Here is a 14,082-nt window from a genome sequence, read left to right as displayed (position 1 = left end):
CCTGGGGCCCGGGGCTCTGGGCTTTGCACCTCTGACCCACACTTCCTGCGCTCAGCAGAGGCAGAGTCTGCCTGAAGCATGGCCTGTAGGCCACACCCTGGAACCTGTGGAAGCCTCCTGGGCAGCTAGGCCACCTCCGGGAGGGGTATGCCTTGCTCATTTCCCTCTGACTCCTTACAGCTTCTGCTGGCCATTTGGTCCTACTGACACCTGAAGCTGTCTCTCACCAGGTCCCTGGGGTTCACTCAACATCTGGGCCCGAGAGGACTTGGGGAGCCTCTGCCAATTTCCCAGGAATTGCCAGGGGCCAGGTCAGCGTACCAGGAGTGAAAGGCTGCTCACAGAGAATTCGGCACCCCTTAGTTTATGGAGGGTCACACAGTGTCCAAAGGACCCAGGACCCAGCCTCACCCCTGACATGAAACCCGAGTACACTCTGTCCTCACAGGTAACACACAGGGCAGCTCGTCTACGCCACACAAAGCCCCACACATGTATACAGCAGACACTGGGGAAGTATTGTAGGCAGCAGTTCTGGCCTCCCCTGCTATGGTTTCCCTATTCAATTTGACAGCGGGCGCTCACGCTAGCCCCAAGCTCTTCAAAAGCATTTTGTAAAAGAGGAAGGAAATTTTATAAAAACAAAACGGACTGGTCAGCACTTCAAGAATTCTCTTGGCCTCCCAGACTGCACTGACCTCTGGAAGTGTGTGAAATAGCTAGAGAAAGCCTCCAGCACTCTCCCTTCGGGGACTGGTGCCCCTCACCCCATCCCCCAGCTGCCTGGGAGTGCAGCCACCGACATCGCCAAAGTCTCAGTGACTCAGTAAGCTCCTTGTCATAACAGAAGTGTTAAGAGTCAACACACCTGTGCCATTTGCTCTGTACCAAAGACCACCACACACAACCAGCATAGGTCAGTGGGGTTTTCTCACAAGAACACTAGGAAACAGGTAATACAGCTTTCCCCATTTTACAAATGGGGAAAATGAGGTTCAGAGAGGGTGAGTAATCGGCCCAAAGTCACACAGCTTTTAAGCTGCAGAGCCAAGACAGTCTGAGGCAACCTGGCCCTTCACCCACCCCCACAACCACTGCTGAGCACCACTTCTCGTGAAAGAGACTATTTCTGGAATGGTGACATCTTAACACTATGACACAGAGAAGTGAGGGGCCCCAGGACAGAACCTGCTGAGGGCCATTGTTGGCCTAACAACCTAAGATCCCAACTCTTTTCTTCTAGAATGTTCGCAGTCCTTCTGTCTGCCCCAAGAGAGAGTTAAAACCACACTGTAGCCACTCAGTGGTCTCCACCAGACACTCCTCTTTCGTTTCCTGCCAGCTGCTCACTCAAAAATGGACCCATGGTCAAGGCCAGGATGCCACTCACTGCCAGGTTGCTGTCCAAAGAGAAACCTTTGGGAAAAAAAAGGAAACCAGGGTACACTATAGTCTCAGAATTTGGGACACTGAGACAAGAGGGTTTCTCAGAGTTTAAGACATTGGGTTACTCAATGAACTCCAGGTCAACCTGTGACCCTGCCCCAAAATAAAACCATACACATACATCTCACACATACATACAACACACAACACACACATACACACCCACACAGACACACATCCCATACACTCCATACATACCACACACACACCACACATACAACACACATACACACACATCTCACACAGACACACAATACACACATGCACACATATACACAGACACACCACATATACCACACATAGGCACATACACACAGACACACCATACACACACAGCACAGACACACCCACAGACACACACCACACACAGACACACACCACACACATCCCATATACACCACACACACCATACAGATATGCACCTCACACACACTTCATACACACACATACCACACTCACATCTCAGACACACACACATACACACACGCCCACACAGACACACCACACAGACACACAGACACAGCACAGACACACCCACACAGACACCACACACATACATATACATAGCACACACCACACATACAACACACACAGAAAGACAGAGAGGGGGAGGGGGAGGAAAGAACGCTGTGAAAACAATCTTTCAAGTGTCTAAAAAGTCCAGGCAGGTTTTTAGGAAGTGAAATAGAAATGACAAAAATAGAAACCTCACCAGGGAGCCTATAGGAAGTGCCTGTGGGGGGAGGGGACATAGCCCACAGCAGGATGGGCTGCAGGTCTGGGGGTCCCTGCCCAGACTATTCCAACCCACCCCTTCATGAGCTCACATCTGAGGTCTAGCTCTGCGGCATCACAGCCTGTTGCCATGGTAGTGCCCAGATACCACAGACTGGCAGCAAGGAGAGGGAACAGAGGCCTGTGGCTCCCCTAAACTCCTCCTGCACATGCGGCTGCAGGAGCCCCACAGCAGGGCAGGAAGGCAGTGGATTTCCCATCTGGCTGCCTCCACAATCTACAGGGAGAAGTATTTGCAAGAGTCACCAGTGGTCTTTAAGTAATGAAGGGGACTCTCAACTTCCCCCCACATCCCCAAGTCTCGGAACCCCTCCCTCTCGACACACAGAGGGCAGTGGTGACAGGATTCCCCATAAATGAGTCATGTGTGTGTAAAGGAGAAGATCCAGGTTGTCACGCCCTTTATTCAGAGGTGACACACACAGACGGGCCCTGAAAGTTGAGAAATTCCACCCAGATCAGTGGGTCCAAGAACACCAGAGAAGGCAAGGGGACGTTTACCCTCTTGTCTCGCCAACATGGAGGTGCTGGCACAGGCTTCCTGGCATCCTCTCATCTTTTCTGACCTTGTCCCTGGGAAGACAGCTGTCTGCCTTCACCAGACAGACAGAGGCAGCTTCGGTAGCGCCTCCGGCAGTCTGCCACCAAGCCAGGCGCCAACAACGACGCTGACACAGGAGAGGATGGTCCCAGAGCAAGGAGGCTAGCAAAGCAGCAGCTGGCAGGATGCTTGCAAAAACATGGTGTCCTGGGCTGCTTTGAAAGATGGCTGGCATGTGTGCTCTGTAAGACTCAAGGCCTCCCTCAAGCAGAGGGCCAGGGGCCATTTGGCAGTTGAGGTATTTGGGGGTCCCCGTGTCTTCAGGAACACTAGTCACCTTCCTGCTTGCAGTCTTTCTGACTGCTGGCGTCCACCACATCATCAGCCTGCATGTATTCCTTTTTAGGCGCTTACAAGTGAGGAGGCTGCTATCACCAACACCTTACTGCAAGGGACGGGGAAACTTGAGGTTCAGGTGCAGAGAATCCCCCAAGGTCACACACACAAAAAATAGACATTGCTGATGCTGTGTCACTCAGTAATACTGAAGCTACCACACACACACACACACACACACACACACACACGCACACACGCTGCCTCACTTCTGTTACTCAGTGTCAAGGCTAGGGTTCCCCTGTATGGCTCAGTAGGTTTCTTTCTCAGAAGTAGGGGGCAGGGGTACTGCTTCATATCAATACCCCTCCATTTCCTGATCAGCCACCCTCCTTCCATGGGTCCTGGAGAGCAAGCCTGCGATCTGGAGAGCTGGTGAAAGAGCTTCCTCAGCAAAAGGAGAAGGGAAGATCTGGTCAGAAGAATTCACCAAAAATAGCTTTCAGATAATCCTCCCCCAGAAATGGACTCGCCGTGACAAGGCCCACCCACTCCATGGCAGCCAGGCAGGAAGGGCTGAGGTTAGACAGCCATAGGCTTCCCTGCAGCCTCTGCCCACCCTAGCCTCCTCCAGGAGCTGGGCCCCCTCACTTATTCCCCGTCCCTCAAAAGCCTGACCCCTGCAAGTAAAGCTTCTGCTTGGTGACCATGAAGCCATGGAACTCAACCAGAGACTCAAGCACTAATACCTTACTGACAGGATGTGTCTTATTTATCCCATCCCCATATAATATGGGTGCCATGTTTGCAGAGGTGGGCATGCCTAATCAGCCCCCTTCCCCTGCTGCCACACACCCACACACCTGGTCATTAAGACATTCCTCCCAATCCACCCAGCAGAGGTGACATCACCCCTGTGGATTTCAGACCTGCAGCCCACCGTCTGAGGATTAAGCAGACAAACACCCCCTTCCCTAGGCCTTTAGCATGACTGCCCAAGCATTTCAGTCAAAGGGCTTCCCTCTCAGGGAGCAGCCCCCTCTGCAGGCATCCCCCCAGCAGCTCTGTTTTGATAAGGCCCTGGCAAATCCCATGCTTTGCAGGCCGCTTTCCTGCCTTCGCTCAGGCAGAGCTCAATTAAAATTCACAGGGAAGGGCTGGCTGGGAGAAATGTACTTTATTAACCGAAACAGGCCCTCTTCCAAATCCTTAGATTAGAAGGCAGGCTGGGCCCCAGTGCCCGCTCAGGAAAAGGAACTCTCCCCGCTCTGCCTCCAGCTCAGCCTGCTAAAAGGCAGCGAGAAAACACATTAAAAGTCCAGGGCACAAGGCTTTGGAAGTAAATGCCAAGGGATATGGAGCCGGCTCAGTTGGTAAAGTGCTTGCAGGGCTGAGCCCAGCATCCTCATTTAAAAAAAAAAATAGCCAGGCATAATGGAAGTGCGTTCTCATAATCCCAGCTCTGGGGAAGCGAAACCAGGCAAAGCCTGGGGTTTGCTGAGCAGCCAGCCCAGCTAAACTGGTGTGTCCCAGGTCAGTGAGAGACCCTGCCTCAAAAAATAAATAAATAAATAAATAAGTCAGCAGCTCAGGAAAGTTTGCCTCTGACCTTCATGCGCGGGCTCACACAGACGTGTACACACAAGCAAACACACACATGCAAAGGCACGCATATACACACAAACTACATGCCGATCTATAAGAAACATGCCCCCCACCCCAAAAAATCACAGGGGTGAGACATCTAGCAATATCCAGGGCATAGAGGGGTGGGGTGGTGGGAGGACCTTATTTCCTTTATTTCTTTAATAGGTAAACATGAAGAAAATTGACTGGGGCTGGAAAAATGGCTCAGTACTTAAGAGTACTGGCTGCTCTTCCAGAGGACCCAGGTTCAATTCCTGGCACCCACATTCCCGGCAATTCACACCTGTCTGTACCTCCAGTTCCAGAGGAGCTGACACCCATGACAAAACACCAATGCTAATAAAATAAAAGAAATAAATATTTTTTAAAAAAGAAATTGACTGATGGGAATTTTCAAAGGGCAAAGGGAGCAATGGTCAAATCAACCACTCCCGATACAAGGGCCTTCAGGGATGGATGCAAACAAGTTAACAGCAAAAGCCCGGGAAACAAGCAGTGAGGCCTGAATGCTGGATGCTGATGTTGTTTTAGGTCAGCATCAGGCCTGTGCATTGACTGTCTGCGCTCTTGCCTTCTCTGTCTGTAGATCCAACAGCTGTGCTTCAGAAATGTTGGGGCTACAACACGTGGGGACTGGGGATGTGACTCAGTTAGCCACAGTGTGGCCCTCACATGCAGAGGCCCTGGGTTTCATCAGCAATTTTTCATAAACCGTGTGTGGTGGATAATCTTGGCTCTAAATTTGACACACCTGGGAAGAGGGCCTTCTGTTGAAATTCTGCCTCCATCAGATTGGTCTGCGGGCAGGCCTTTGAGGCATCTTGATTGCTAATTGATGCGGGAGGGCCTGGTCCACAGTGGGAGGGGCCACCTCTAGATGGGTGGGCCTGGGCAGCCAAGCAGGACCGAGGAAGGGAGCCCTCATTCCTCCGAGGCTTCTGGCCCAGCCTCCTGACTTCCCTGGGACGTACAAGTTAAACAATCCCTTCCTCCCCAAATTGCTTTTGGTCAGCATTTTATCACAGCAACAAAAGCAAACTAGAACACTGGTTGTGAAGTACATCCCCGTATGCCAGGACTTGGGAGACAGAGGCAAGAGGACAGGAAGTTCAAAGCCATCATCAAATACTTCGAGGCCAGCCTGGGCTACATAAGGCCCCGTTTCAAAAACAAACAAAACAAAAAATTGTGCTAAACCCGGGAAACATCACTTTACTTTTTAAAAAGAATTTCCTCTAAAACAATTTTGATATTTTAGGATTGCGTATTTATGTCCACATATGTGTGTACATGACACACATACACACGTGTGCCAGAGCACACACACGGAGGTCAGAGGACAGCCTGCAGGAAGTCAGTTTTCTCCTTCTACCGTGTGGTTTCCTGGGATTGATTCAGGGTGGCTGGCTTGGTAGCAAGTACCTCTATCCACCAAGTCATCTTGCGGGTACCATTCTTAATTTATTATTAGCATGTGTGCTCTGATATGCACGTGGAGGTCAAAGGACAACTGAGAGGAGTCATTTCTTTTATCACGTGAGTCCTGGGGATGGAGCTCATGTTGCTAGCAAGGGGCCACCTTTCCCCACCGCACCATCTTGCTGGCCCTGCAGACATTAGTTTTTAATCATTACTAGAAGCCAGGGGTGTGAGCATTACGCACTCTGCACAGGGTTTTGATATTGGGGGCCCCGGAGTCCAGTGCCCGGAGGTTCCCCAAGAGCAGTCATTTGACTTTTCTCGGGGGGTCCACGTCTTTGACTGACACCTAATCTATAAAATACTAGATGAATTAATTACACTTAAAGCCACTGCAGGGAGATGCCCTGGGATGGAGATGCAGATGAGGTGGCTTTGCAATTAGCAACATGCCAGCCCAGTTCACCATCGCCCCTACTTTTGCATGTTTGGGGGAAAGCTTAGTAACAAAAGGTCAGAGGGCAAGTGAAAGTGTTTCCCTCTGCTCCAGGTGAAGGAGCAGGCAGCCTGATCCATCCCAGAACAGCCCAAGTTCTAGGCCTTCCTGATGCTCTGACTCAGTCTGGAAGCCGTCAGCAAAACCCTTGCTGTAAGGGTGTAGCAGCCAGGGAAGTGAGCTGGCCACAGCGCTCTGGGAGCCTGAGGCTATTTCCTGTGCTGGCTGAGGGAGGAAGTCCTCTCTAGGGGAAAGCCACAGGGTACCCATCATGGAGCTGCATTTTCAGGGCTGTTCCATTCTGGGCCTGGCTCAGCAGACAACACCTGGGAGCAGCCTGCATCACCCAGAATGAGGCCTCCAGAACTTTCCAGCCACAGAATGTGAGCAACTAAGGAAGCGTTTGCAGCCAGCAGGGTTCCAGGGCTGAGTGGAGTGGACAGGGGACTTAGAGTCAGAACCAAACAGACCTCTGGCTTAGCTGACTTGCTCAGGCACCAGGCACGGGGTGGAGCCCGGCAGCCAACAGACACCACACCCCTCATGGCCCATCTGCTCTTCTGATTCAGGACACATCAAGGCCCAAGGAAGAGGCTCTTTCCCCCAGGAGCCAACACATTTAGGACACCCTGATTTGTCAGGGACCATCCACAGTCACAAAGCCTGGGCCACTGGACCTCTCTGAACCCTCACTTCTGCCCCAGTGGGGCCCATTGTCCTCATCAGCCCACAGCACAGATAAGAAACATGAGCCAGGAACCAAAGTCATGTGACCTCCAGCAGCCCTCGAAGGAGCCTTAGCAACTTTGCATTGATCTGATCCCTGAGCCCTGATCTGCTGGCCATAGGCCTGGCAGTTCCGCTCAGCCCAGTCTCCAGATAGCCAACAAGTCAAACCAAGGCTTTCGAGTTTTATACACGATGCTCTGACTTGCACAGTCAGCGGGAAGAAGGACTCAGGTGCCTCCAGGAAGCATGCATGACAGAGAAAGAAGCAAAAACAGAGACTGGGGATGTGGCTCATCTCTAGAGCACTGGCCTAGCTTGCACAAATCTCAGAGTTCTGCCCTTAGCGCCTCGTAAACTGGGTGTCATGGCACATGCCTATAATCCCAGAACTTGGGAAGTGGGAACAGAAGCATCGAGAGTTCAAGGTCATCCTTGGCTACAGAGAGAGTGTGTGGCCAACCTGGGCTAAATGAGACGAGAAAGGAAGAAAGGAAGGAGAGAAGAGAGAAAAGAGATGACATGTGGCAGGGGGAGCGAACGCCCCCTTATGTCCTGTACTTTGTCCAGTTCTATTTTGCTGATGTATAGGCCCGAGAGAGGAGCACTGACCGTCCCACTTCTAAGGGTCGTCACATATAAGGGCTGCCACGTGTGGGGCCTGTCGGACACAGTTGGAGGTTGCGGCTCTGGGCTGTATGCCGAAAGGCTGAACGAAGACTCGGGGACTCCAGGTGCCCCGACTCCAGAGAGGCCTGGCACTGCCAGCATGTGGGCTACATTTCTTGCACTTGGCTCACTGCCTTCTGGGGCTGGCAAGCCCTGGAGACAAATGGGAGCTGCTGATTGCAGGGAGCTGCTGATTGCAGGGCTGTATGGTGCCTCTGCTCCAGATCAGCATGTAAGGATAGTGACAGTGAGCCTTGCAAGCTAGGATGACGGGGGCCACTCCAGCCCCGCTTCCTCCCTGATCAGGCCTCTGCCCACTTTTCCTGGGGCACCTGGAGACCTTATTTGTCTAAAGTCCTTAACGTGACACAAAGGGCAACATCTCTGAATGTCATGTGTCCAGCAAGCCAGCTTACTTAGTATACAGGCCTATTTTTAGTAGCATCCAAAAAAGCCAGTTACTATATCATAGCACCTCATTTGTCCCCATTTGTTTACCGGGCTGTGTCCCATGCTGGCTCAGGAGTATCCAGGCAAAAGCAGGAACCAGGTCTCTTTCATCTCCAAACCACACCGGGCCTGGCACAGAACCAGCATGCCATGTGTTTGCTGGAAGGATGAGGTTTTCATTGTCCCCTGCAAATGGGCTGCTGGGAGCAGGTGTTCTCAAGCTGAAGGGTAGGTGACATCAGGGACCGGTCCATGACTCCCTCAAGAAATGGTGTAAAAAGCTCATGGCAGTGGGAGTTGGGGGAGGCAGTGCCCTGGGACACACCTGTGGATCGTGTGTGTGTATACTCTGTGCTCAGGACATATTTGAGTTCACGGAGCCACTTCATGCGTACGTGTGTGTGATTGTGTGGTGTCTGTGGTTTTCATCAGTTTTTCAGAAAGTGTGGACCCAGCAGTGTAAGAAGGGTGGAAACAGACTGAAAAGCAGCAAGCAATGGTAAGGGGCCTCTCTGCTTGACCTAAGGAAAGTCAAGGCTGGTTCCGTACACTTAAGCCAAAAGGGAGTCAGAAGAGGAAATGCATCAGACCCACTAGGGCAAACTGATAGTGAGCACTACCAGCATGTCTGACCCCCAACCCAGCACCCAGGGAATCTGATACTTCTGGAGATGACCATGGATTCCTGGGGAATTCCAAGTTAGAAGGGGGAAGAACCCACTGAACCTCAAGAATGCCCAGGGCACTCTCAGGGAAGGGGGCCACAAACAGGGTGTGATCGGCAGCTTCCAGGATCCTAGAACCCTTAATCCTATTCTCTACATGGGATAAACTTGGACAGCTCATCCACTAGAAGAGAAATGAGAATGCTCTTGACACATCTCTGGGCAAATAAATTTGGAAACACTGTTGGACAAAGTGCATAGTTTCTTGGATACGGTTTACCAAAACTGACTCCCGTAGAAACAGAACATAAATAGGGCTGGTTAGATGGCTCTGCAGGTAAAGGGGCCTGCCACCAAACCCAGCCACCTGAATTCATGGTTTCAATCCCTGAAACCCATGTGATGGAAGGAGAGAACTGACTCCCACCAGTTCCTCAGCATAGGAAGGAGAGAGACCTAAGGCCAGCTGCACACACGAGAGAATCACAGGAAAGCATCACTTAGGAATATGCTGGGAAAGACCTTCATATGCAATCAAACTGATATTGCCACCACAAGAAAATATAGATCGTGGCCAAGTTGAGTTTATACTGGGAATGATGAATGCACTTATATACCTACACTTAGATGACCTCTTACTATATAAACCAATATGCGACAGGTTTAAGAATAAGCTCATATTTTCTCATAGACACTCACATGCCTTTTATGCCAATCAAGTCCCATTCCTAATAAAACTCCCAGGGAAACAAGGATGGATACCTTCTGAGCATAACAAACGCATACATCTAAAGTCTACACAAGCATTTGAGGTCCTCCTACCATGGTCAAAAGCAAGGCAAAGGGGACTGGAGAAGATGGTTCATCGGTTAAGAGTGTCTGTTCTTCCAGAGGACCAGAGTTCAGTTCTCAGCATCTACACTGGGTGGCTCACAACCAACTGTAACTCTAGCTCCAGAGGATCCATCGCCCTCTTCTGGCCTCTGCAGACAACTGCAAGTACATGGTGCACACACCCACACACAGTTACATACACATGCACATAGTTAAAAGTAAGTTTCTTTTTTCAAAGAGACAAAGATGACTGGGTGGTGGTGGTGCACAGTTTTAATTCCAGCACTGAGGAGGCAGACAGGAGGCAGATCTCTGTGAGTTCAAGGCCAGTCTGGTCTGCACAGTGAGTTCCAAGACAGCCAAGCATAGCTAAAGCTACATAGAGAAACCTTGTCTTGGAGAGAGAGAGAGAGAGAGAGAGAGAGAGAGAGAGAGAGAGAGAGAGAGAGAGAGGTCTACAATCTCCACTTTGATGCAATCTTTTGTTCTAGGTATCAGCCAATGCACTCAGAAAGACAAGAGGGGCCTGTTTAGGGACACTAGCATGGGCAGAACTGGGTCTCGCCTGGGGTAGCCCCAAGATCGAACGTGGTAAGTGCTTAGAAAATTAGTTGGATGAGTGACAGAAGAACGGCTCGTGCTGACTGTGAAAGGAAAGGTTTAGTAAATGCTAGAGACAAAACCCGCAGTGGTTAATTTCAGTGGGTTAGTTCACCCAAAGTGCACTGTGGGATAGAACTACTATTTTAGCCATTTACAAACAAGCAAACAGGGGTCCAGAAAGAGGTTAAACAACTTGCCCTAGCCCACTCCTCCTGACTTCAGTCCCTTGCTTGTGGGCCATGGACCAAGTGTCTCCCACGCAGGGGAGGAGCGAAAGGCCTCCCAGACAGTCGATCAGCGCCTAGGCTCAGACTTCAGCTCTGCCATTGACTGGCTCTGCTTTTTCCAGAAACTTACTCCACCTCTCTAGGCCTTCGAGTTCTCCTCTGTAAACTGGGAGTCAAAAACCGTGCCTGCCTGCTAGGGTGAGAGGTATATCCCATGGACCAATGCAAAGATCTGACCTCCCAAAACTTCCCTGTGTGCCTTCACCTTTTTCATCAGCATCCGTCTCGTTGTTGACCCTTTTCCTCCTGCGGATTTTACCAGGCTCGTGGCCAGCTGACTCAAAGTATCATTAGAACCAGAGCCTAGTATCAAGATGAAGGTCAACTTAGGTCTCAGGGACTCCCACTATGAAGAAACAGAGAGGGGAGCCACCCCCCCAGAGGTGACCCCACGGCTGTTGTTACAGTCCCTTCTGTGACGCTTGCCCCCATCCCCACACACACCCAGAGGCCTCACCTTCCCAATAGATTCCCAGATCATCAACTTGCCGCACCTGAGCAAGGGCCTCACCTAGTGACTTTCCTACGAACACACTCTGGAAAGGGGTCACCAGGAAGAAGCTCACAGGCCTTTCCCCTGCAGGGAAGGTCGGGTCAACAGTAATGAATCAGGCTGATAGTATGTCCCCTTGACATAAGAAGAGAATGGCCCCACACTCCCGTGATCTCCCAAACACCTCTAGCCTGATCTAACCATGAGAAAAACATCAGAAAAAACCCAAGTTAAAACACGGTGGCATCGGCCTGTGACCCCTGAAGATGCTGTGGAGAGGAAGCCGTCCAGTTCCAGGACAGCCCAAGTTACATGATACCCTGTCGCAGACATAAATTAAACAGGCTGTATATAACATATCTATAGTACCTATTCCTAACACAGTACTTCAAGGCTATTAACACACACACACACACACACACACACACACACACACACACACTGGAAAAGCACAGACTTTTCTTAATGACCAACCATCAGTGTCAAGTACATATGCCCTGCTAATGCCCCAGGTCCATAATAAGAGGGAAGCGGGCTACTGAGTTACTATCATAGTACTTCTATAAGTGAGAAACTGGAACCCCCAAAATAAAGTTTATTATTAAAACAACAACAACACAGGTTACTAGGCTTTCCCATGGTCATTAAGCTACCCATCTGCTGGCCACTGCGCCCTACTTGCCAAGAAAAACTATAAAAAGCACCTCCCACCAGATTTGGCTTGGAAACTATTTCCCCGGAAATCCTCACCCTCCACCCTCACCTCAAAGAGAGAGAGAGAGAGAGAGAGAGAGAGAGAGAGAGAGAGAAACTGAACCTGAGAGAGGTGTGTGAATTCCCCACCAGACGTGACTTTAATCTTAATGAACACAGAGACCACTGATGCGTGTGGATGGCTTAGATCTCTAATTGTCCTTTCAGTGGAGAGCAGTCTAAAACATCAACACTACCTCTTCCACTATGGTTATCACCTCTAGCCAAAACACACAAAATTGTCACCAAGCAGGTCTCTTCCCAAAGGGTGCCCGTGAGGACCCTGCTGGGGGGAAAGGTTAATGCCACCACGACTCTCAAACGACATCTTCCAGCCAGCATCGCGGCCCTTCCTAAGCACCAGGCACCAGATGCCAGCGAGCCTGGAGCCATCAGGGCATCTGGAAGCTGCCAGCAGGCTTGCTCCTGAGCCTGCCACAAGCACGGGCTGAGCTGCTAAAAATCAGGAAACCTGGTTAGGTTCTTGTTTGCTCCCAGACAAGCTTTCTAACTAGAAAACTGTGAGGCTGGGGGTAGAGCCTCCTCCTGCTTCCGACAGAAAGTTGCTGAACACCCAAGTGACAGGGGCATTTGCCCAACCCCCAGCAACAGAGGCCAAATGAAGGCGCGGGCTGAACTTAGGCAAACAACCTGTGTCCTCCTCACCTGACACCCCCGTCCACTACAGCATGGGTGAGGGGCTGGTGGAAGATCACTTAATAAGCGCGCTGGTCCACCTGTGGTGACTGTAAACTCAGAGAGGAAATGGGCCAGCCTCCTGACACCCAAGGCAAACCACCCTCTAGCATGAGACACACAGCCTCTTCCTTAGTTTCAACACAAAGTCCCCAACAACCGGCTCCCAGGATGCCACAGGGCCACTGTCTCACAGCCTCAGGGGTAAGATCTTCAGACTTTAGCAGCCTCCCGGACATCCTTGGGCACACTCCCCTCCACCGACTCTGCTCTCAGAGGGCAAAGACAGCACTTCCACTACCTCTGGGGTGTCCTGGAGACGTGACCATCCTTATTTGTTATGCTAACAGCGACCCTCAGTGGGAACTGAAAACCGCCCCCTCAGGATGGTTGCAGCCACTGTCTCTGGCTAACCTCCCTGTCACCGGGGCAGGGGCAGTCCCTGCTACAAACTCCTGAAGAAAGCACTGTACCGGGTCCCCAGGCCCAAGTCCCCGCCAGGGCTCGAGGGCCAGGCGGGGGGAGCCTCCACCGACCTTCGATGGGTTTCAGATAGTCATAATCGAAGAGGATGGAAAAGTCCAGCTCGTCCTGGGGACTGCCCCCAGGCTCGTGGCCTGGGCCGTCCCCACCGTCTGGGTCGGGCTGCGGCTCCGGGGCGTCCATGGCTGGGGCAGCTGGGCTGCGGGGCCTGGTAGGGTCGCGGTGAGGGAGGAGGCTCGCGCGGACCGGAGTCACCGTGTCTGGGGCGCACGCCGGGGCCGGGGATGACTCGCGGCGCAGTGGGTCCTGGACGCGTCCGGGGAGCGGGTGACGGCGCGAGCTTCCTGCTCAAGGCACCTGTTGCAGCCTGGAGGGGGCGGGGGGGCGGGACGGCGGTGGCTGGCGGGGCGGGGCGCCGCCCAGACGGGGAGGGGCACAGCCCGGTCTGGCCTGAGCGACAGGCCCAGGCAACTTCGGCTTCACCTGCCACTGTCTGACCCATGGTCCCGCCAGAAGCTGCTGCTCGTGAGTTCTACCTTAGGGACCACTCGCTGAGCTTTTCTTGGTTCCTCTCCTTCGCGGGGGAGGGACGCCCTGTCTTCTCTGTCAAGCCCACAGCTGCGGTGCTGTTCCAAGTCTCTGATTTGCAAGCCCCGACCTCAATTGACCAGGCCTGGGCCATCTACCCGCGGCCACCTGGCATTTAGAGCCACTGTAGCCCTATTGGGGCAGATAAGGGATAA

The 14,082-nt window shown here is 51.9% G+C and overlaps 1 protein-coding gene across 2 annotated transcripts in view; it reads right to left on the bottom strand.

The window, feature by feature from the left end:
* Nfatc2 (nuclear factor of activated T cells 2) overlaps positions 1–13,674 on the bottom strand; it is a 109,120-nt gene extending 95,446 nt beyond the window's left edge. For both annotated transcript variants that reach the window (XM_038331684.1, XM_038331683.1), the window contains exon 1: positions 13,393–13,674. In XM_038331684.1, the coding sequence (XP_038187612.1) occupies positions 13,393–13,522 (130 nt within the window). In that variant the 5' untranslated portion in view covers positions 13,523–13,674. The remainder of the gene's footprint in view (positions 1–13,392) is intronic.
* Positions 13,675–14,082: the final 408 nt, after the last annotated feature.

The sequence above is a fragment of the Arvicola amphibius genome, chromosome 5, assembly GCF_903992535.2.
Source record: "Arvicola amphibius chromosome 5, mArvAmp1.2, whole genome shotgun sequence".
Classification (NCBI taxonomy): Eukaryota; Metazoa; Chordata; class Mammalia; order Rodentia; family Cricetidae; genus Arvicola; species Arvicola amphibius.
The sequence above is the reverse complement of the archived record's forward strand: the minus strand, read 5'-3'. Positions and strand labels throughout refer to the sequence as shown.